This window comes from Loxodonta africana, chromosome 4, assembly GCF_030014295.1.
Source record: "Loxodonta africana isolate mLoxAfr1 chromosome 4, mLoxAfr1.hap2, whole genome shotgun sequence".
NCBI lineage: Eukaryota > Metazoa > Chordata > Mammalia > Proboscidea > Elephantidae > Loxodonta > Loxodonta africana.
The window spans coordinates 87,557,627-87,581,052 of record NC_087345.1 but is presented as its reverse complement, the minus strand read 5'-3'; the positions used below and the strand labels follow the sequence as shown (position 1 = coordinate 87,581,052).

Genomic DNA, 23,426 nt, shown 5'->3' with positions numbered 1-23,426 from the left:
GGCTCGAAAGGACTCCCGGGGGCCTCGTCTACACTTGAGCTGGGAGGGAGTGGGGGGAGATGAGTTCGGATGCCTCTGCTTGCTTTGCGTAGCCCCGGTAGTACCGTGCTTCTTCTCACCCACGTTTTCCCGTCCCCCTCCTCCTTCCGGCCGTCTTTCCTGTGTACCGGTCACCCTCACCATACATATAAAAACCCCCAATCGATCGAATGGCTCCCAAAACAGCAGAAAAAACTGAGAGTATGAGTCTGGGGGGCGGAGGGCAGAACGAATCCAGACTTTATTGTCAGGGAGAGGGAAAGAGAAGGACGGAGAACGGAGGGCTGGGGCTGCTACATTTTCAAGCAGAAAGAAGTGATGGGGGAGGGGAAGACCCTCTCCGGGTCGGCTGCTGGAAGGGTTGACGTTACGGAAATCACAGAGAGGGGGAGTCATGCCCCCGCCCCAGTTGTGCAGTGGAGGTGTCTGGTGGGTGGGGACGGCCATGAGGTCTAGGATCTGGGGCGGGGGAGGCTACAGACTCGGCCAATCCTGCGGAAAGGGGAGGGGCGGGGGCGAGGCTTCTATTGCTTTTTGCTCACAGTTTTGCGGAAGGCGAGGCGGGGGTGGGCTTGGACTGGACACCCCTTGCCCCCCTCGGTACCCCTTGGGCGATGGGTGCTGGTGAAAAGAATGGAACCCGGAGTGGGGAGGAAGAAGGCGAGGGAAGGGTGTACGGAGGCATCTCCTTGGTCCCACCCAAGTGCCAGAGATGCCCCCAAGTGCTGCCCCTGCAATGTGCCGGGCTAGACCTGGGGCTGGGGCATGGTGCGGGCACAGTGAGGTCGCAGGCGGTAAAACCAAAGTGCTTATGAGGGACCCAGGATCCCGCCTGCTCCCCTCCCCCTGCGGAGGACGGGGGTGTTCACGGAAGCGCTTCAGTTTGGGGGTAGAGGGCCGGAGTTCCAGAGTCCGCTTATTGCCAAGAAAATCCATTTCTGCCCCCTGGACCCCGACCATGGCTTGTGAACCCCGTTTTGTGCTAGGTTTGAGGGGGAAGGGCTGGATGGACATGGCTTTTGGGGGGGGTGTCTCCAAGGGGGGTCGAGGGTGAGACGGCCCCCCCTTTTCAGGGGAGAAGGAAGGGCAGGGGGCGGGGTTCCCTGAGATCTGGGGTATCCCCCCCTTCTGAAGCCCCCCTCCCCCACTACCCCTCCCCATTCCTGGAACCCCGTACCTCGGGGTGGGGGGGAAGGAGAGAGATCATTCAGGGAGTGCCAGGAGGAAGGGCGGGCTGGGAGCCCGGAGGCCTGGGTCCCGGCTGGAGGTGGGGGATAGAGTGGGAGGAGGTTCAGGGTTGAGGTCAGTAGGGGGAGAACAGGATGGGTCCGTGCGCAGTTCGGATGGGCCCGGGGGCCGGGTGGAGCAGGGGGTGCGTGATCGGCGGTCCCTGGAGAAGAGGTGCGGCTGGGGCCGGGCGCAGGGACAGTGGGGAGCCTGCTGCCGCCGCCATCACCGCAGCCACCGCTAGAGGGCTGGGGAGCAGACCGCCGGCCAGGGACTTGGGCAGCTCCTTGGAGAAACTCAGCGTGCCCTGCAGGGGGCCGGAGGAGAGAGGAGAGAGACAAGAGAAAGAGAGATCATCCGGCGATCCTCCAAACCTTACCTTCCCCAGACGTGGCCCATGGCCCCTTCTTCCCGCCCTGGTGTTCCCATCTCCGAATTCCCCCCACCAGGCCTCACCGCCAGCTCTCCTGCGCCCCTAGGCTTCTTGTGACGGCTCAGAAGCGGGTTGGGTTTCCCGGCCACGCCATCTCGGTGCCGCCGGCTGGAGATGTGCTGCGGGGGTGAGTGGGTGCAGGGGTGAATAAGCCACTGGGAAAAAAGCAACCGCGAGGGGGCAGGGCCATAGCAGCGATAACCACGCCTGCAAGCCCTTGGGCCCCGTCCCCTTTGTTAACACTCTCCCCGCCAAACCCATTGCCCCTTGAGTAGATATCAACTCATAGGGACCCTATAGGACAGAGTAGAACTGCCCCATAGAGATTCCAAGGATTCGCTGGTGGATTCGAACTGCTGACCTTTTGGTTAGCAGCCATAACTCTTAACCACTACACCACCAGGGCTCCCTGCCCCCCAGAGAAAAAGAAGTCCCTGAAAAAGGACCCTCACCCAGGGTCCCAGTTCTCCCTCTCCCCTTAGAGGGCGGAGCTCTCTGAATTTGCTGGGATAGGCCTTGAACTCACCTGTTTCAGTTGGACCTCCGAGTTGACCTTGACATTGCAGATCTCACAGTGGAAGGTTCGGTCCTGGGCTGGGGCCTCTGGCTCCCCGGGGGTGGGGGGTCCAAGGCGAGGATAAGCTTTGATAGGGCCTAGCCCACTTCGTGCTTCCAGAATTGTCTTGTGTTTAGTACCTGGAGCCCACAGACAGCAGGAAGTAAGGGGTGAAGGAAAAATTCTCCAGGTCTACTAAGCCTCAAACACCTACACTCCCCATTACAATGTAGGGGGTGGGGATCAAGTGAGTGGCCTTTCCGAACCCCTGGGGACCCTCTCAAACACAAGGCCAGTCATGGGGACAGGTAAAAGAGGTAAGTAGAGGGGAAGCTGAGAAAGTAAGAGCCTAAGGATGGGGAAGATGACTGGGGAAGAAGATAGGCTGGTAGGTCTTACAGGATCCAGGGATGTTGGAAGCCAGGGGAATTACGACGTAGGGGGAAGAGGCTGGCTAAGGATAGGAGGGTGTGAGTGGGCACAGAGGATTCAATACCTTTGTTATGAGCCTCAAGCTGGGACAGGGAATTCACAGCCACCTTGCACAGAGCACAGTAGAGCAGCCGCTTGGCCTTTTCCTCTTCTTCTTTGCTACCCCCAGGCAGGGAAGCTGGAGCTGGGGTCCCCCCTTCACCCTTGGTTGCACCCCGACCAGTCTCAGGAACGCTGGGAGGGGATGGGGAACCAGGCTGTTTTTCTGGGGATCCTGGGGCTGGACCCATTCCATTTTCCGTGGAAACTGTTGCTGGGGGAGAAACATGGGGTCACCCCAGATGGCTTTTGGAGGAGAAGGCTCTTCATGTAGCGGAGACCCACCCCCATTTCCTGGAGGGCAAGGGCCCAGAAATCCCCACCCTGTGACAACATTCATGTTCTCATGCCCTGGGTTACAGCCAGATGTGGTCTAGCTGCTGCAGGCTGGGTGTGAAACTCTAATGCCTGGCTCATACGCCATAAGCTGGGAATGGCCCAGGGGTCCAGCCCCACAGGCCTTCTCTTCAGGGCAAAGTTGGCAGCTAGCCCAGCTGGGGGGGAGGCATGGAACGTGGATTTGCCCCTCAATGGCTTGCCAGCCAGGCTGGGCTTCTTGCCCAGCTAGCCCCTTCCCAGAGTCCTGCCCAGCCCCCAGGGAGGCATGCCAAAGAGCCCTAGGAAGAGGCAAAGGCAGTGTGAGGAGAGGCCAGGAGAGACAGACACAGACATGGCCAAAGGGAAACAGAAACAGCAGAACTAGGGAGGGAAGGAACAGGGATGCAGGCTACTCTATAATTCATGGCTCAATTAAAGATGCACAGGCCCCAGGCCTCAGCGCTGGGTTCTGGCCTCTGAACAGGGGAAACTCTAGCACTCACTCCCATTCTCTGCTCCAGCAGACGATCCGATCCAGTTTCCGGGTCATGGGGAGGGGGTCGTGGAGAGGCCAGCAGTGGGAGTGGAGAGCTGGTTGGAGGGAACTCCTGACCCCTATAGGTATTCATTTACTTGACCATCTTGTGATCTTTTCCCCTTATTTCTCTTACTCATTTCTGACAGCCTCCACCTCAATTGTAATCCACACACCCTTCCTCAGGACAGGACTTCATGGTTTATGAAAGCAAGGCAGATATTGCTATCTTCTCAGAGAGATACTGTAGGAACTTTATGAGGTAATGTGCATAAAGCACCTAGAACAGTGCTATTCAATACACGTCACCTGTCAACATCATTGTCTTCATCATCACCCCCATTTTACAGAGATGTTAATGAGCTAACCCAAGATGATGGGGCTAAGAAGCTGCCAGATCACAATTAGAACTCAGCTCTACAGCCCTACCTGAGTGTCCCTGAGGGCAGCTCCGAGTATGTGTTATGAGAGTGGCTGGGGCCTGACTCCTAAGCTCGTGGTGTGGAGGCTTGTTTCTCATTTTACTTAGGGTGGGGCAGGGAGGACAGGCAAGGATAAGTGGGAAAATGGGGATGCTGGATCTCTCTGGAGTTGATCATGACCGACATCTGATGTGGTAATCCAAGGATGGGGAGGTGGCTCATATCTTCCTATCTCAATATTCCTTCTGCCCAGTTTCTTGGCTCAGAGTATAGATGAAGATGGCCACCAGCCATGAGGGAGAAAATCTCAGAACTTCTTTTGGTAAACCTGAAAAAGACTTCCAAGATCTTAAAGTCTCATCCCCTTACTTTCCAGAAGACAAAACTCTGGTCCAGAGAAGTCAAAAGATCTACCCAAGATCATCCAGGAGGTCCTTGAGTTTCCTGGATTTTCTCTCTTCCCTGAGGGAAGCCCCAGTGGGGCAGGCACTCACTTATCCTGACTCCTTCACCAGCAACTCTCCCCAGGATGAAGGGGCCTCTCCCTGGATTTGATGGTTCCCCTTTTATTGGGAAGATTTGCCAGATGGCCTCACCCTAGCCCCTCTGTGAGTCACTGGGCAATAAGGAGGACAGACAGCTGAAACTTTGTTGAGAGGAGCTGGGGTGGGGGTGGGGGTACGGGATGGATTTTTTAATCACTGTGCTTGGCTCCAGGACTCACCTTAGGTGGGGGTGGAGTAGGGACTGAGAAAGAGAGATGGGAGCAGAGGGAAGTTCTGGGATGTGAAGAGGGAACAGAGAAGACAGAGACCAGTTGAAAAATGTGGAAGGAGTCAGACACACCTGGATGGGGTGCTACGCCATCTCCATTTGGGGGGTTGCTGCCTGGGGGAGCTGGATCTCCAGGTTCCCGGATGCCAGGCTCCCTGCTTCGGGTCTTGGCAGCCTCAATGCCTTTTACTCGCCGGGCATGGCGATTGCCCTTGTAGTGCGCCTCAGCCTGGCTCTTTGGGGATGGGGGAATAAAATAGAATCTGAAATCACCTTTCTTCTGAACCTTCTCCCCACAGAGTTCCCTCCCACCTTCAGGCCCAGCTCAGGGGTGGTCTCAGCAGGCTGTAGTAAGTCTCTCCCTATACCAGCGAGATGTGAAGCCCCATGCCAAGGAGCCTTGGTTATTCCTGAGGCTAATCAGCTTCTCCAGCTTCAGTTGCTAGGACCCTGGGTCCCCACCTAGCCCAGGCCCTACCCTACCACCATACCCGGGGCCTGGATGCTGACTCAGGACCCCTCCTAGTCCTGAGGTAAGGAAGGGGGACTGCATCTCTCTGGTAGAATCCTAAACTGGGAGGGGCCTAGCAATCCAGTCAGCCAGCATTCTCTCAGACCCTAGGCCTTATGTGCCTGTGTCCCTTGTCCCTAGGATCCAGCCTTTGCTGCTTCTACCCTCAGACTGGGAGTCCCATGAGCTCCAATGCCTGGGCTCTACTGTGACTACTCCCTCCTGGGTCTCATTTTCCCTGAAGCCTCTGCAGACACCCTGGAGGACCCTGGCCCCAAGCCCAGCTCTGGAGACAGAGACAGCAGCAGAGACAGCTGTCAAAACAGAGCCACTTGGTGGGGGAAGGAAAGGGAACGCAAAAAGAGGGGAGGGTTATTTGCTACCACCCCTCTCCCAGACACTTCCAAACTTCTACCCTCCACTAGCTGGGAGAGGGAATGCCTGTGGTCTGAGCTAAAGGGGTGGCCTGATGTTAGGTGGACCCTGGCTCTACCTCTCCCCTTCCTCCACCCTCATGTGCACCCCTGCTAAAAGCATACAATTCTGGAGCCCCAAGGTCACCAGACACGGGTAGGCAGGAAAAGAAGACTGACAGCCCATGGGTGGGGTGGTGGTGTGCAGAGACCAGCAGCACTGGGGGGAGGGAGTGTAGACTGGGTAGGGAAACAGAACATGCTGTATTTCCCCCTACTCAGCAGAATGAGGCTCTGCTGTTTTTCTTCAAAAGCTCTTAGAGCATGTACCCTCCCATAAAGCCCCTTCTAGACTCACACAGAAGTTTCAATGAAGCCTCAAAAGGAGGAAATCTGAGAGGTCAGACACCTGGGTTTTGGGTGGCTTCTCCCCATGGAAGAGCCCCATGGGAGGGGAGTAGGGACCAGGCCTTGTGTGTGATTTGGAAGGAGTAGAGATGGGGTGGAGAGAGGAGGAAGCCAGAAGATTAAAGGGAAGTGGCTGGGTCAAGGGAGGAGTTTAGGAGAGACCAAGGAGGACACAGGCTCTGCAGGGGAGCCAATGACCTAACTCAGCCCTGGGCCCAAGGACCACTGAGTGGGCCATAGGCCACACTCCCACCCAGATGCTAGTGGACACCTCTGTTCCAAGAAGCTCTGACCCAGGGATGCCCCAGCCCCTAAGGAAGGAAGAGGGTCAGCCTGAGAGGACCTGGTCTATTTCACATCAACATAAACAGCAGTCTCTTGCCCCTCTCAAGTGCTTTCACCAGCCTCTGCCCCTCCTGTAGTATCCCCATTCCCTACTCTTCCCTTAATATCCCCTTAAACCCCTGCCCCAAACCCAGAGCTCCTAGCCTCTGCCCTCCCACAAGGTTCTCTGGCTGCCTCAGCCCCACCCACTGGGTGGATGAGCAGCTGGGCTTCTTACCTGAGAATTGAAGCGGATCTGACAGACATTACAGGAAATGATGGGCCGCTTGGTCTTCAGCAAGGGTCCCCCAAAAGTATGGGACAGCACAGCCTTCTGTACAGGGTCCATCTGTGGAGGCATGCTGGGATAAGCCAGGATCCCAGCCTGGACACATGTCAATCATCCCCCTACTGGCAGCATCTGGGTTGAACCAAGGTCCTTAAACCTGCTCAATATATCTAAGGGCTCTGAGCCTCAGTCCCCTGATTCCATCCTGCTCCAATTGTCACAGCACTGAAAGGCACCTGATGGACAGAAACTAGAAGTGGTTTTTGGAAACCCCGGTGGCATAGTGGCTAAGCGCTATGGCTGCTAGCTAAAAATCTGGCAGTTCAAATCCACCAGGTGCTCCTTGGAAACTCTACAGGGCAGTTCTACTCTGCCCTATAGGGTCGCTATATGTCAGAATCCACTCTTTGGCGATGGGTTTGGTTTGGTTTTTTTTAGAAGTGATTTGCCCAAAATCACACTGTGAGTTAGTAGAACTGGGACTTGAACCTGAGATTCCTGACCTGGTCTGTCATATCATGAAGATACAACTCTCTCACCCTGACCTATCTCCTATAGCTAGGCTGATCCACGAGGGGCCTACTGATGTGAAGTCCCAAAGCACCCCCAGATCCTAGGGCATCCAGGTGAGAGACTCTCTTTGAACGTTTTTGGTCCCCTCTGGGGCAAGACTGTAGGCCAAGCCCAGCCTCTGGTCCCAAGAGACAGATGTTCCCAGCTTCCCATCTCTGGGCCCCATGTCTCCCTAACTCATTCCCTGAACCTGTTTAAGGCAGCAGTTTCTATCTAGAGGGAGTAAAATAACTCCTGAGAGAGTAGATGACTCTATGGAACAATAGGGAATAAGTGGAGGACCTAAATAGCTAGTCCGGCCTGAGGCAGCCCTGAGAGCTGAACTGTCTCAGATCAACATGGCTTTGGGGGGCAGGGCTGTTGGGCTGGGCAGGATTAGAAGTCATCTCTGCCACCACCCTAGGTCAGCAGATGTCTTTGCACTCTCCTGCCAAGAGTTCACATGGGGAAGGGAGAGAATGGGAGTTTCTCTGAGGCCTTCTGCTATCAGGGGATGAAGCCATGGGCCTAAAAGGCATGAAAACTGCCTCCCTGAACAGGCCTCCTCCCTTCTGGTCCCTAGGGGGCCAGGGAGAGGCAAGGCTGGAATGCAGCTGAAGCAGAGGAGGATTGGGTGATTGTTGAGACCTTATCTTCTTGATGGAGGGGTCAAGTAAAAAATAGTTGAAACTTTATCTTCTTGATGGAGGGATCAAGTAAAAAATAGTCATTCGGCACCTAGGGGTCCTTAGCTCTTCAGCAGAGGCCCTCCCTGTGCTCAGGTCTTCAGGGTTCCCAGTAAGACACAGATGAGAGACAGGAACATGTGGCAGGGGGAAGAAGATGGTTAGAGTCTGGGAAGCCTCCTCTGCTTCTCCCAAGTCTCACCAGGTGATTGGGGTTAATGTTAAGAAAGGGGGCTTTAGCATCCCTGTGACATGGTGAAGGCGGTGGCCTTCGCCTTCTCTGTCCCATCTTGGTAGTCGTGGCAGTCGAGGCAGGCAACATGACTGGGTTCAGATGACTGGCCTGATGACAAGGGCCTGACCTTGTCTGGAAGCAGCCCCTCTCAGTGGCTCACTTTTCGACTCCCAACAGCTTCCTGGAAGCCCGCCTCAAATCTAAGGAAAACCAAACAGGGGAAGTATGGGTGTGTCTGTGTCTGTGTGTGTGTGTCTAGGCAGGCTGTGATCAATCTGTGTATGGGTGGAGTGTGAATGAGTGTCATTTTCTGTATGTACCTCATTTATGTATCAACATTTCTGTGTTGGGGGCTGAATGGTCAGGTTGTGCAATCTTCAGCTATGTGTTTATCTGTGTGAATGTATGATGTGCTTGGCAGAAAGAAAGATAGACCAAGCTGGAGACGAGCTTTAATCAGGAAGGGGAGACAGACTGCTGCTCTCAGCTCCCAGTCTCCAGACCTCAGTCTTCCCTATCTAAAGACCCCCGCCCCCCCCCACCCCAACCACCACCACACACACTAGTTTTGCCCCAGGATTCTCCTAGCTCCTGGGCTTCCTCACAGGCTGGGTAGGGCTGGGAATGCAGCCCAAACTGAAACCTAATCTGGGCCAGGAAACCTAAGCTGGGTGGAAACAGTAGGGAGAGAGGAGTGGGATACAGAAGGGAGAGCAGAGGTCCCTGTTTCTGTCAGTGCCCCATCCTGTGACCCCAGCCTGCTTCCCCAGGGCTGAGGACCCAGTGCCCTGAGGATGACTCTTGGGTTAACCATTCCAACATGCATCCTTTGAGAATGGTCCCCGCTGCTAGGCTCTTTCCCCCAGGGTGAGAGCCTTCTTTCTTGCACATCCTCTCCTCAGTTCAAGTCCATAAATACCAACTAGAGGTGGGGCTGGGGAAGGGGACAGCAACCGAGTCACACAGGTCCTTCTCATCCTGTCCTCCAGGACCTGAGGAGACACCAGGCTGAAAGTGAGGGCTCCTAGGCCCAATCCCTGCGCAGGTGGAATGTGAGCCACTGAAGTGCAGCTCCAGGCCAAGGTCAGGAGGCCCCAGTGACCTAGATGAGGGCTCCCTGGGGAAGGGTGGCATCTCCCAGAGCCTGTCCTTCTCCAGACCCCCTTCCCTGGGATGTTAGCCTAGACACTGCCTGGGAAGGTCCACAAAACAGTCCCCTCTCACCTGCCCTCCAACAGCAAATATGAAGGGGACTAGCTCCCTGAAGCTGGGGCAAAATTAATCAGGAAGGGCAAGAGGGAAGGAAGGGGGAAACCAGCCCAAGAGCACAATGAGGGGCAGGGGGCTATGATTATATTTCCTTCCACTGCCCTTTATTTGATGGAACCCACTTCCCCTTGTTTGACCACCCCGCTTTCCCACCCCGCAGAATAAAGGCAAAAGGGCACGAGGTGGAATCTCAGGGATGGGAAGACCTAAGGGACAGGACAGATTGAGATAGGAAAGGCAGGGAGGCAGGGGGTGTCTAAAGAGCAGGTGGAAACTGGTGGGGGAGGGATGCCGGGAAGGGGAGAGAGGCTGAGATGGGGTTAGGGCTGGCTAAGAGGGATCTGAGCGCCATGGTAGTTTGAGGGGAGGTGTAGGAGCTGGTGGGAAGTCTAAAGATTTGGGGGACTCCAGGGACCTGGGAGGCAGAAGCCGGGGTATCCAGTATGGTGACAGCAGTCTGGGGGCTTCAGCTGGGGCCTAGAGATTGGATGGGGCCGCGACGGCTGTGGTGGATGGGCTGCATAGCCAGAGGACTGGGCGAAGGGAGAGGTAGCCAGCCCGGCAGGGGCGGGCGGGGATGGCGGGGGGGGGGGGGGTTGGACGCTGCGGCAGCCAGGGAGAGTGGAGGGACCGGGTGGCTTACCCTGTGGGACCCCGGAGGCCGCGGCTCCATGGCCCGGGGGTGGCGGACCCGGGCGGGGGGGTGGGGGCCGAGCCTGGCCGGGCCAGGCAGGCCGGGGACGCGACGCTCGTTGCCCGGGCGGCTCGGGGCTTTGCGGTCCGGCCAGCCCGGAGAAGGGGAGGCGGTGCCGGCCGCGGCCGGAGCCCGCCCTGGAGGCGGGCCCGAGGGCGGGCCGAGGACGGGGGCGGGGACAGGGAGCCCGAGATCTAGAGGGATGAAGGGGGCCAGGGCGAAAAAGGAGAGGAGGGGGTGTCCACGTCCACACACTCCTTCCAGGAAAGCCTTTGTCCTGGCGAAACGCTGCCCCCCCGGCGGCGGGGGCATTGACCAGATGAGCGCGGCTGCCTCCCGTGGGGTCCCTTCCCGGGTCCCGTGTCTCTACCAATTTCATGGACAACCCTGTTTCTTTAGCTCTAACTGTTCCTTTTTCTTTCATCCCTGCCGCCCTGACTCTCGTGTTTCAGCTGACAGCCTCTCTTCCGAGTCCCCAAAAGACCCCTCTCCAGCCCCCCTGCACAAGGCCCCTGTGTTGTTTTACCGATCTCTTTCCCCACTAGAAATGGGTAACTGAATCCGGTACTCATGTGTCCGGCACCGCTCGCTCAGAGACTCCTTTGAATGGTGGAGCTGGGGCGGGGCGGGGGGAGGGGGGCGGTGGTCCAGAGTAGAAGTGACCAGAGGCTGGGAACATCTTCCGTAACCTTTTCCCACCTCTTCCCTCGCCCGCCACCTGCCGGAGAGCCAAGCTTCCCAAGAGCCTACGTTTCGTGTACTTGCTGCCCTCTGGCGGCTGAGTGGGGGCGGCACTGAAGGATGAGAGGCAGGAGAGCCGTGCAGCCCACTCCCCAGGCACCTCCACATCCTCTCCGGACAGGTCCTGGGGTTTCCACTCTCCACTCTGGGTCTCATCCCCTCCCATTCCACCTACGGCTGACAGATAAGTGACGCAGGAGACTCGACCTAGAGGGAGGCTGGCTTTGAGAGACAGTGAGGGACATGCAAGGGCAGAGGGAAGCAGTGGAGTGAGGGAGAGAAGGATGAGGGGAGAGGCTGATGTAGGGTAAGGTCCAAGAAGTAGGAACTGCGCATGTAGAAGAGATGGGAAAGTACCAGTCCACGGGGAGGGAGGTACTCTAACATGAGTAATAATACTACCACCACCTAATGTTGATTGAGCCCCTGGAATGGGCCAGACAAAATACTGAGCTCTTTTCATGGGTTATCTAATTTAATCTTCACGACTGTCATCTGAAGTAAGTACTATTATTATCTTCATTTTATAGATGAGGAAACCGAGTTTTAGAGAGGTTAAATAATTTGCCCAAGGTCATAAGCTAGTCAGTGGCTGAACTGGGATTTGAATTTAAACCTGAGCAGCCTGACTCCAAAGCCATGTACTTAACTGCTGCACCATACTGCCAAAGGTCTGTCTGCAGCTTTTCTGCAGTCCTCATTTCCCTGCAGAGTTTGACACTATTGATGCAGCCGGCCATGCTCCCTCCCTTGGCATCTCCAACTCTATAGGAACCCAGTTCCCTCCCTGCTCCCTCCGCTGGCTCTTCCATTTCCTTTGCTGGAAACTCCTCCTGTTCCCACTGCCTAATTCTGCTTATTCCCCAAAGCTGAGGGCTTGACCATCCTACCTTTATCTCTCTGCTCCTCCCTTAAATAATAGTAATAATAATAGCAATTAACATTGATTGAACATTAACTTTGTGCTAGGCGTTATGAGTTAATGTGTTCAGCTGCTTACCAAAAGGTTAAAGATTTGAGTCCTCTCAGAGATGCCTTGGAAGAAAGGCCTGGCAATCTGCTTCTGAAAGGTCACAGTCCTGAAAATGCTACGGAGCACAGTTCTACTTTTACATACATGGGGTCACCATGAGTCAGAGTTGGCTCGATGGGAACTGGAACTGTAAAGGCATATTATGTATGATTCTGACAACAACCTTGTGAGTTGGTACTATTACTACTGTATTACTATTTCATTTTAAAACTGATAAAATTGAGATCGAGAGTGGTTAAGAAACTCTCCTAAGGTCACACAGCTAGTATGTCTGGAACATCAGTTCAAACCCTGCCAGTCAGATGACAAAGTACTGCACTCTCCAAACTTATCCATGCTCATGGCTTTAAATAGCTTGTCACCCTAGAGGCAGTGGAGCCATGGACCTTGGATGGAGTCAGAAACCCTGGATTATCCATGTGAATCAGCTAAGTAGCTTTGTGACCTTGAACAATTCACTTAACCTCTCTGGGCCTGTATTTGCTCATCTACTAAATGGGAACAATGATGGGGTTGCTGAGGGTAAGTGTAAGTCAAGTATGTAGGTGGGGGGAAAGTGTTCCCTGCACCTTATGCTCCAGTCACGCCCATTCAATTGCACTTTCCCAAAAGCTCTTTTCTAGCCCTTGCTCATGCTATGTGCCTCAGTCTGGAATGTTCTACTCCTCTAAGACCACTTATTAAAATCCTACTAATAATTATCCAAAGCCTAACTCAGATGTCACCTGCTTCAGGTTAAATCCCCTTTTCCTTTGCTTTCTTTTTTTCCTGCTTAACTCTGGTTGGTCCCTTGGGCACCACCACCTCCATCAGGTATTTCTTGACACACCTTGGATTCCCATGCACACTAAGTGCTCCTGACACAGCTCTTCTCATACTATAGAGTAACTGTTAACTTGTTATCTTCCCTACTAACCTGCGAACTCCCCAAGGGCACAGTGCCTGCAACATGCCATGAGTCCGACTCATGGACTCATGGCAACGTGTGTGTGCGTGTGTGTGTGTGTGTGTGTGTGTATGTGTATGTTAGAACTGCTCCATAGGATTTTCAAGGCTGTGACTTTTTGGATGTAGATCTCCAGGCCTTTCTTCCAAGGTGCCTCTGGGTGGTTGAAACCACCAACCTTTAGTTTAGTAGCCAAAAGCAGATCATTTGTGCCACTGAAAGTCCTTCATCTATAAAATGAAGATAATAAAAACAGCTACCCCATAGGGTTGTTATAAAAACTGAGATATAAAAAACACTTTGTAAACTCCAAAGTGCAATGCAAATGTTGGTTTGGGTTCTTCGGGAGGAGTTTTGGGGAAGCAGCTGTGGTATAAAGAAAATTCTCTTTGGAATCAAACTCTATGCGGGTTCAAATCTTAGCTTAGGCACACACTGTGTCAACTTAGATAAATTACTAAACCCTCTGAGCCTTAGCTTCTGTCTTGCCGCTTGTCAAGCAGAAATAACAACGTCTACTTTGTTGGGTTATTGTGAAGATTAAATGAGATTATTTATGGAAACATCTACTACAGTGCTTAGCATGTAGTCAATGCTCAATACATGTTTGTGGCTGAATGTGGGTTTGATGGTAGATTTATCTGAGTTGAATAAAGCTGGGTTGCTCCAATCCTTTAGCTCCAGGCACCAAATTCCAACTGTCAGATAGTTTTGGCTCAATGTCCTACTGGTCTACCAACTCACCATGTCCTAAAGTGTGCTCAACAACCTCACCCCAGGCTGGCTTCCTCCTCCAACCCTGACTCTGTCAGTGATGGCTTTTTCCTCCCAGTCACAGAGGCCTGAATCCTGGAGTCATCCTTTATTCACCCCTTCTCTTCTCCTGCACCCCCAAACACCAGTTGGTCACCATGGCCTGTGGGTATTTCCTTGGAAATTTCTCTAATATTCTCTCTTCCTTTCCACTCACACTGCCGCTGCCACCAGCCCAGTCTGGCCCTGAAGGCTGCTCTGCAGGCTTGCATTGCTGGGATAGCCTCCTAACTGGGCATCCTCCTCCAGCTTCTGCTCCCTTCCAGGCAGTTGCCCTACTCACCTTCCTCAAACACTGTTCTCACTAAGCCCCTCTCCTGCTCAAGAATGGACAGTGGCTCCCTATTTCATATTGTATTAAATCTAGACATCTTTGCAGCCCTCTGAGTCCTACCTCATTGACTCTGCCCACTCAAATGTGGGTTACAGAGAGCTAGAATTTACAAACAGGCATGCTTATTCCTCTGCTTATTCTCTCTTTCTGGATTCAGTCCTAATATTCCTCCCCACCTCCCTACCATCACTACCACCAAATCTAGGTCTTATTACTTCTCTAGATGGTAGATTGATTCATTGGATAATTAAATGAGATAATACATATAAAACACTTAGCATCCTGTCTGGCCCATAGCAATTATTAGCTATTATTGTTATTGTTGTTAATAGTATACCGTATAGGCAGCAATACTTGTGATTGACTGGAAGTCAAGGTCTGAGGGGAGATGGAGTCATAAGAAGAGGTAAGAGATTAGGTATGAGATAAGAAGAGGGGCAGACAGGGTGGGTCTGAGGAAGAGAAGAGGTCCTGGTCACAGGAGGGTGGGGACAGACCGACAGGCTGCTACTCACAGTGCTGTAGTTACTGAAGAGGCCGAGGGTGGGGGCTGGCTCCAGTGGGAAGGGTAGGATCTGCTTGAGGTCCAGGGGGGGCTGCATGATGGGGGGCTGCCGTAGCAGAGGGAGGGGCCCTGCCCGGCTCAGGCTGCCTGAAAGGCAGAGAAAGCATTATGTGGGGCAGGAAGATTAAAGCTTGGGGGGGACCCACCCAAGTCTGTCAGTCTCTTGCCCCAGCCAGGCCCTCACACTCAGCAGTGTGACCCCCAGTGCACGCACACTCTCACACATACTTCCCCCCGCTTGCTGGCTCCGGAGCAGTGGAGCAAGATGCCCCGTGGGCCTGGGGGAGGGTGAAGACCCATCCTCCCTTCTGGGTGGTTTTCAGTTCCCCTTCTCCAGCCTCCCTCCCCCAAGGCATGACAGACCCAGGAAGAAAACAGACCTTCTCTGCAGGCTACCTGCTGGACCAGTGGGACTCTGAAACCCAAAGCCCTTGACCATTCCCTTCTTTGGGTTTTGCTTTCCTCCAGGGGATCTCAAAAGAGTCAGGTGGGTGATTCATACCACTGCCCAGAGAATACTGAGGCCTAGATTTCAACAGGGGCTGCCGAATCTTCAGGCTCCCCGGAGAGTTATGATTTGGGCCCAATCATAATTCTTAATTAACTGTCAACACTTCTGGAGGCAGGTAGGCAGTGGGTGGCATTTGCTCTGGGAGGCAGACTGTCTGGGGCCATCCTCAGAGCCCCTTCTCCCAGTTTTCCTCAGTCTTCCCCCTGTCCCTGTGCCTTCGGTTCATGGGGAGTGTCCAGCTCCAGCCCTGCAGGAGGAACCACAACCTGGTCTCTGGGCGGGGAATGCCTGGGTCTAAACCCAAGAGGAAATGAAAGTTCAGGCCAGCCTCTCAACTACCCTCTCCTCGAGCCTTCTCCTCCCCCTTCCCCCAGAGTCATGGGAGAAAACCTACCAGGCTCCAAACGGCAGCTCAAAGGTTCTCAGGACCCCTCTGAGCTTCCACTGGCCCAGCTCCCTTCTGTGACCCCGCTGGCTGCCCTTCATTGCTCCAGCAAGCCCTGCCAGCTACAGGGGTTCCCAGGAGCAAAGGCAAACCCAGGAGGCTGCATGCTTGGCCTATCCTCCTCTGACCTCACTGGGGCACAGGGTCCCTAGGATCCTTTTCTGCTTCCCCTACAGTGTCTCCCCTTTTCATACCTTCAGTGTCTGCTGCCTGCTGCCCCCAGGCAGTGGCCTGGCCCTGGCCCCCCAGGGGCCTGGGCCCGACAGCTTCCCCTTCCCTTGGTTCTGCCCCCTGCCCCCTCCTGTACCAGCCCCCTCCAGCCCAGTCAGTAGAATCAGCCAATCAGAGTCCTAGAAAAGTGGGGCAGAGGGGAGGGCGGGGGAGTAGGGATTAGGGGAATCAGAGGCAAGAGGGAGGGGCTGGGAAGGGCTCAGGCACAGCTGGGGGCAGGGAGCTGGTCCAGGAAGGTCTGGAGGGGTCTGTCTCTTCTACCCAATGCCAGGACTGGGTGACCAGGGTGCCTGAGGCAGAGAGGGGTCAAGACTACTGGGGCCTCAGGCGCCAGACATCTACGGGCTAAAGGAGAAGAGTAGGATGCTTGGCTTTGGCCCTTGGGCAGCTGAGGGTCTGGAAGCCTTGTCCATTCCCTCCTCTTTTGCCACCTTTGGAGCTGGGATGGGATAGGGCAGGGTAAGGGAGAATGAAAGAGAAGGAGAGAGAGAAGTGAGAGAGAATGGGAGAGACCGACAGAGACAGGAATAGGTGGGTGACAGAGAAAAGGGACAGGGACACTGAGAAAGAAGGATAGACAACAATGGAAGAGAGTAAAATGAAATATAAAAACAATTGAAGAGACACTGCTGGAAGCTGGACACAGAGCTAGAGACTAGGGTAGAAAGCCCAAAAGACAGACTAGTGAGAGTGAGAAAGGGAGAGAGAAGGGAGAGAGACAGACTGACAAGGCAGTTTGACCACCCTCTCTTCCTGGTCTGTCCCCTCATGGCTTCTCCCCTCTGCACCCGCTCCTCCCTGCCCTCAATGCCTGGCACACAAGGCCAGGGCAGCCTTAACGAGCCCCAAGCGGCATCAGGAATGGTGAGAGAAACTTGAGCACTCCCAGAGTCCCCAGCACCCAGCACCCACCCCCAGCAGCTGGTTTGGGGCTGGTACTTGCTCTGCCTTAGGGCACCAGAGACTGCCACTCAGCTCCTTGACCCTCTCCCTGGCTCTAGACTCTCTTGGTGCCCACCTCTCAAACGCCCACCTCAGAGGAGAGAGATGAAATCAGGAAAAGCAAGAGAAAAAAATTTGATTGAGGAGCTGTTATGTGCCAGGTAACGAATTTCAAGTATTATTACTTTTAATCCTTGAGATAGCTCAATCTATGAGGTAGCTATGATTCTGTGAGGTAACTGATAGGGTTTTTCCCATTTGACAGATGAGAAAACTGATGCTCAGAGAAGTTAAAAAACTTCACAGCCTGCAAGTATCAGAGCTGGGATTTAAATCAAGATCTGTCTCCCTCTATAGCAAATTCTTTCTCACCTACATCACCCCAAAGGGCTCTAATCTAACTTTGAAGCAGAGGAGGGAACACAGGCTTCCAAATCTTTGTCAGTGGGGGGAAGGGGAAGAGCCGGTTTTATGTACTTCTTGGGGTTCGAGTCCTCATTTTTCCTCCAGAGGAGGGAGGGTGGCGGACAGGTAGCAGCCGCTCAGTTCTTTTATGGCCAGCAACTTGTCTTTTCTACTGATGTGAGCTCTCATCTGAGGGAGGGGAGGAGGGGAAGTGGGAGAAAGAGGTGAAATGAGGGTGAAGCAGGGAAGGAAGCAGGGTGGGGAACTGGAGATTCATTTGTCTCCTTCCGGATTCCTGGGTCCACGCTGAGATTTGAGGTAGGGAGAGAAGCAGATGGCAGCTTATGGGCTTATTGTTGTTGTTAGTTGCCACTGCGTAGATTCCTACTCATGGCAACCCCACGTGTGCAGAGCAGGACTGCTGCATAGCATTTTCAAGGCTGTGACCTTTCGGAAGCCTTTGAGGGCTTACTATACGCCAGGCACTTTACATACATGGTCTCCATGTGAGTAGTTCCACTATTCACTAGCTGGTGACTAGCTAGTTCCTCAGACTCAGTCTCATCTCTCAAGTTTCAAATGAGAGTAGAAGTACTGCCTCATAGAGTTGTTGAGAGGATTGAACGAAGCCATGTAAAGTGCTCACATGCAACAATGAGAGCTCAATAAATGTCTGCTGAGTAAATGAGTCCTCATAGATGCTGATACTCAGCCCAGAGAGGGGCCGTAACTTGACCAAAGTCGCACAGCAACTGAGGGATTTGAACCTGTCTGTTGGCTCCAGAGATAAGGCTTTCAAGCGCTACACTTTTCTGGGTAGACTGAAGAAAGGAGGGCAAACTGCAGGGATATGGGGAGGGCTAGGAAAGCAGGAAATGTAGGAAATCCAGGGTTTCTGACATCTGGTTAGGTTAGGGCTTTGGGCAGGTTTGGATGAGGGGGTGGAGAGCAAGTTGGTGTGGTGTGTCTGTGTACGCACACCCATGTGAGCGCTCGCTTGCACATGTGTGCGCGTGCAAGCCTGTGCCACATGTCAGGCAGGGCAGGGAGGAGCTGGGGCCAGGCTAGGGTAGGGCACGCCAGAGGGAAGCGCATTAGAGTAATTACCTCCAGCAGATAGAGCCCCACCCAGCTTTGTGGAGGGAATTACCAAATGCTTTAGTAAAGACAGATCCAATGCACTTTAGAGGGGCTGAACTCGAAGCCCCTTGGGTGGATGTTCATCTGTCCATTTTCATGCCCTACCTAGCCCTAGGCACTTTGACCCTACTCAACTTTCCCCTCCAGCACCACGTCACAACAAAGCTACTTCTGGCTCCCTCCGTCCCACTGAGGTCTGTTTTTCCAACTGTCTTTTCCCCAGAAATTCTGGCCAGGTTTGGAGCCCCAGCCCCTTGACTATCTTGGGGCAGGGTTCTAATGGTAAAGCCCTCAAGCCCTGGTGGTAAGAACCGGAGTGTCTGTTGTGAGCTGGCTCTGGGAGTGCATGTGTCTGGGTAGGAATGGGAGCCAGGAAAGGTGTTGGGGTAGGGCTGTGCGTTAGTGTTGGTTTGGAGGCTGGGCCAAGATGAGATTAAGATCAGAGAGGTATGGGGTTAAGGTTGCAAGTAGTGTTAGGGGCCTGAGCTGGTAAAAAGCACAGGGTCAGCATGGGGTTAAAATGAGGATCAGAATCTAGGGCCAAGGAAGAAACTGGAATGAAGTCTGAGCTGAAATCTCATCTCTAATTTCTCTCTTTTCCCTCCCTGGAAATGCTTAAAATGAGGGAAGAGGGGAAGGGCCCTGAAGCCCTGGATCTTGGTTTCCTTGACAGAGCATACATCTGTCCTCTTCTGCCTCTATTTCCCCCTTGTTGGCAGGAGGCAGGCTGAGGGCTGGGAAGGCTTTGAAGTCAAAGATGAAAGTGACAAGGGGATGATTATGAACAACTACTCAAAACATCATCCCTAATAACCTCAGGGTGGATGTGGGTGGGGTGGGGGTAGGGCCAAGAGGGAGGAGGTGACCAAACGGGAAGGGAAGAGCAGGGAGGCCTCTGGGAAATCTTTCCCAACCTGACTGGCAAAAGTCTCCTTCACTGGCCCCCACCCTCACTACACCAGGGACTCAATTGGAAAAGAGGGTATAAAAAGGCTCAGAACTGGAAACCTTAGCAGAGAGCCCTCACCTTAAACCTGGGGCCCAGAGTCTAGATCTGGGCAGGGACCAGCTTAGGGCCCCTCTAGGGCCACCATGCACATGGGCTCAGTAGTCTGCAGTGTTCAGAACCTAAAAACCTTAGGACAGGCCCAGAGAGTAAGTAGGTCCCGAGCCCTGGCTGGCAGCTTCCTCCCTCTCTCCTTTGCTTCCTCAAAGAGAGCTAAAGTGTGGGATTCTCCACCTGGCTTCCTGGTCCTCTGTGGGCTTGGCACAAGTGGGGAGTTAATTACAATGTACTGCAGAGAATTTGGATCCAGGCATTCAGTTTGTGGCTTTAGCAGGTCGCTGATGTTCTCTCTTACCACCTATTGACTAGGGGATGTGCAGCTCATACAGGCCTGTTCTGGGCAAGCATGACACTGCCTCTGGGGCTCCGTGCCCGGGGTGGGGCTCCATGCCCAGGGTGGAGCCAGGGTGCAGGGATCACACAGGTTGAAGGAATGTGGAGCCTGTGCTCTGGGGGCCTGAGTCCAAGGTGTGCTGGTGGGGGTCACTCAGGGGTGGATGTGTCTCCCCCTACTAGAGATATTCTTGGAAAGGTGAAGGCAGCTGGCCACTCCTCCCTCCCTCCCTCCCTTTCTTTACTCACTCACTTATTCATTCATTCATTCATTTAATAGGCATGATTGAGTGCCAGGTGGAGGGGGGCAAGACATAAAGTGGTGAGAGCAAGGAGAGGGGGAGAGAGAAGAGATGGAGGAGGGAAAGCAGAAGGGGAGAGAGACTACTTGTGGGAAGTCGGGGGTCGGGGGATGCTCAATGAAAGAAGAAAAGAAAAGGAGCTGAATAGGGAAGGAGGACCACAAATAGCAGAGGGACTTGGCGGGGGATGAGGGCAGGAGCCAGTCAAGCCCTGGGGCACCAGCTTGGAACCAGGTGTCCCCAGTAGAGGGCGGAGAGACCACAGGTGTTGGGGCCTAATAGGGGGGCTCCCACTATAAACAGGGTCCAGGAACCGGCCTAGCCAGGGTGGAGGGCAGAGGTCAGAGCGAGCCTGTGAACTATTGTGGAGGCAGGTCGGAGGGCACAGGCCTGAAGCCGGAGCTGATGCGGAGTCCAGCGCGCAGCTAGGCCCTCTCCTCCCCCACCCCCAGGGCTCCCTTCCCGATGTAGGTCATAAGGATGGGGTGGCTGTGGCTGATGGGTTGTCAGAGCCCAGCACGAGTTCCCTTCCCCCAGCCTTACTCTCCATATCGCCCTTCTTTCCCCCAGCGCCCCCAGCCCAAGGCGGGGAGGGGAGCGGTGCAGGGGAGAAGGAAGACAGGGAGGAAGGGCCCAGGCAGCCTCAGCAGGGAGGGAGAGGGCAGGTCCCAGCGTGTTGGGGCAGGATGGCTGCGGAGGCAGGATCTGAGCCGCAGGGGCTCTGGGATGGACAGTTTCCCACCCCCTATTCTCCCCAGCCCCCTTATCTCCAGACCCTACACCCACCATCTCCCCCCCCCCCCGCTTCCTCCTCTCCCTGTATCCTAGGCCCAGAAGGATGTCGGAGTGTTTAAACTGAGAGTGGGGGAAGGACGGGTCAGATCCTCTCCCCCAACTCCACCAGGCCAGGACCAGCCCCCCTCCCCTAGTCTCTTGTAGGCTCATATAATATTCATGAGCCTCATGAATATGAGATATCTCATTATGGGGCGGGGGTCTCACTCATCTCTGCTTCCCCCTTTACCACTCCCTAGATTACTGGGAGAAGCGGCAGCCTGGGGAAGAGGGGACTCGGGGACCCCAGATGTGGAGCCAGATGAAGGGGGAGGGGGAACCGGTCGCTGACTGGCGGCTGCAGTCACCGCGGTGCCGGGAGGTTGGGGGGGGGTGACCCACTGAGGGGGACCCAGTAACCTGGAGGTTGGAGCCGCAGAGCCCACTCACCGAGGATCATGTTGGGGACCCAGGTGCCCCGGGTTCCGCGTCGCTCTGTCCCGGGGGCCGTTCTGGCTGGGCTGGGGGTGCGGGGGGAGGAGTCAGGGGAGGAGCAGAGGCCGGCCCAGGCGGAGCGGGGGCGGGGCCCGCAGCAGGTGAAGACGGGAAGGGGGGGGGGGACCCGGGCACCCAGGGCTCCAGGGCCCGGCGTCCTGGCGGCTTCTGGACCCCTTCCATTTCCTCCCGCTCTTCTACTTGCTGCCCCTGGGTCTCCTGGATTTACTGTGTCACTGCAGTCTGGGCTGGGGAAAACAAGACATCCAGAAGATGGTGTGAGGTGATGAAGGAAGCTGGAAACTAAGATTCCTGGGTCCCGAAGGGCTGAGTCTGAGGGTGGGAAGTCTGGTCCTAGGCTGATATAGGGTGAGGGGTTGCCTTAGTAGTTTGGAGAAGAATGGGGCCTGGGTTGGGCTGGGACACCAGGGTCCCCTCCGGAGTGATGGGGGGGGCAATCCCAGTTTGTTTCTCTGGCTTTGGAGCAGGAAGCCTGAGGGCTAGGTCTCAGAGGTGAAATAAGGGGCTGAAGTTGGCTCCTAGGTTGATTTCTGGTGCTGGAATCTGAATACCAGGGTCCTTAGGAAGGGCTAAGTGAAGAGTCTGCAATCAATGGGCCAGAGGAGGTGAAAATAGAAGCTTGCAACTGAGATCCTTAGGAAGAGGATAGAAGATGAGAACTGAGGAACAACCTTGTAGAGATGACCTGGATGGGGGGAGGGTGCAGCCACCCACAGCCTAAACCCTGGTTATTCCAACAAAGGTTGGATTTCAGAGCACTGCTGGATTGAGAGGACCTTCTGGTGAGGTGGTGAGGTGGAGGGGCGTATAGAGGGCAGGACAGAATGTATGGGCTGAGGAGAATGTCAGGGGGAAGGAGAGTGCAGGACATTTGCATGTGCGCTGGAGGCTAACTGGAGGACTTGGCTGAAGGGCAGCTGGGGCCCCAGCATGAGGCTGCAGTCTGGGAGTCCGCCTGCAAGGCGTCTGGGGAAGATGCCACTCCTCCAGCCCGGGACCTGTCGGTACCCGCCTCAAAAGGTAGGGCAGTAGGCAGGTTTCCCAGAATGCCAAGCAGCCAGAGGGGAAGGGGTTGTGTCTGGGAACTAGAACGCTTGAGATCTGGGGAGGGTAGAGGCGGGGAGGAAGAGGCTGGTGGAAGGGGGGGCAGGACTGGAGTCCAGGAACAGCCTAGGAAGGGGAAGGGGACTGGAGACTGGCATTCCTGGGTTCTGGAAGATGGGACTAGATGGCTAATTAAGGCACAGAAAGGTCAAGTTTGTTTCTGGGCTCCGCCAATATCTTGTTGTTACCCCATTGATTTGGCATGAAGGAAAGATCTGTTTTTGCACCTGTCCGGCTGGCTTTGGCTCAAGGGCAAGAGGATACTGGGGGTGCAAATGCCGTGGTCTTGTTCTGATCCAGAGCTCCCAGGGGACTGTGGCCTTGCTGCCCACGTCTGGCTTCGGGATGGGATATGGAATCTCCGGGCTTATCAGAGGAGCTCCTCTTGCTCCAGATCCCACCTACCCTTAGGAAGTTCAAACCCAGTGTCACAAAGCCCCATACCCTGCTATCTCACCCCCACCCACGGTTCTCCTCTCCTTTTCCTGTTCTTTCTCCTCATCGGGTGGACTCTAACGCACAAGGGTCAGCATCAGGTACGGTTGATCAGTGACAGGGGACCCCTTTGCCCTCAGTCCTTTGTCCACCTTCCCACAATGCCCTCAGGGACCCTGAGATAGGGGTCTCAGAAGAGGGGTTGCTTAGTTTACCAAGGGGAGGCAGCTGGCTGGATGGCGGGGTGACCTTGCAGGCAGCTGGGGGGAGCAGTGTGTGGGGTGAATTCATTATTGATGAGGCCTGCACCCCAGGCTACTAATGAGCCCAGGCCGGCTGCTCTAATTGATGTCAAGAAACTTGAGACCCCCCAGATCAGCTTCCCGCCTGCCAGCTGCCTCTCCTGAGCCCCTTCCCCCTCCCTGCACCCCCAGCTGCTCTGTTCCCTTCTTGAGGCCTCTCTCCCTCCTCCTTTCCATCTCCAAATATACAGACAAGGATAGTGCTCAGGCCTCCTAGGCCCCTACCTTATGTTCCTGTGGGCCACTTTATAAGAGGCACACTGGGTCTGGGG

General features: G+C 54.8%; 1 protein-coding gene across 7 annotated transcripts; it reads right to left on the bottom strand.

The window, feature by feature from the left end:
- Positions 1 to 916: 916 nt before the first annotated feature.
- On the bottom strand, positions 917 to 21,321 carry ZNF385A (zinc finger protein 385A). Of its 7 annotated transcripts, none has more exons than XM_064284110.1 (8): positions 21,248 to 21,321; positions 14,599 to 14,735; positions 6,730 to 6,840; positions 4,908 to 5,070; positions 2,752 to 2,994; positions 2,226 to 2,395; positions 1,723 to 1,818; positions 917 to 1,573 (listed from the first exon to the last, which is right to left on the bottom strand). In XM_064284110.1, exons 1-8 carry the CDS (start codon positions 21,255 to 21,257, stop codon positions 1,343 to 1,345), a joined length of 1,161 nt encoding a protein of 386 aa, XP_064140180.1. In that variant the 5' UTR covers positions 21,258 to 21,321; the 3' UTR covers positions 917 to 1,342. The 7 variants fall into 7 exon arrangements, with proteins under 7 accessions (XP_064140180.1, XP_064140179.1, XP_064140183.1 ...); XM_064284109.1 differs by having other exon boundaries at positions 2,752 to 3,000; positions 21,248 to 21,318; XM_064284113.1 differs by lacking the exon at positions 21,248 to 21,321 and adding an exon at positions 8,381 to 8,453 and having other exon boundaries at positions 2,752 to 3,000; positions 14,599 to 14,686.
- Between the last annotated feature and the right edge of the window lie 2,105 nt (positions 21,322 to 23,426).

Excerpts from the sequence above, each read along its gene's own strand:
- ZNF385A (XM_064284109.1), bottom strand. Across the intron at positions 6,841-14,598 it reads TCTTCAGTAACTACAGCACT|ATGGACCCTGTACAGAAGGC; the intron begins GTGAGTAGCAGC and ends ATGCCTCCACAG. Across the intron at positions 5,071-6,729 it reads AGATCCGCTTCAATTCTCAG|AGCCAGGCTGAGGCGCACTA; the intron begins GTAAGAAGCCCA and ends CCATCCCCAAAG.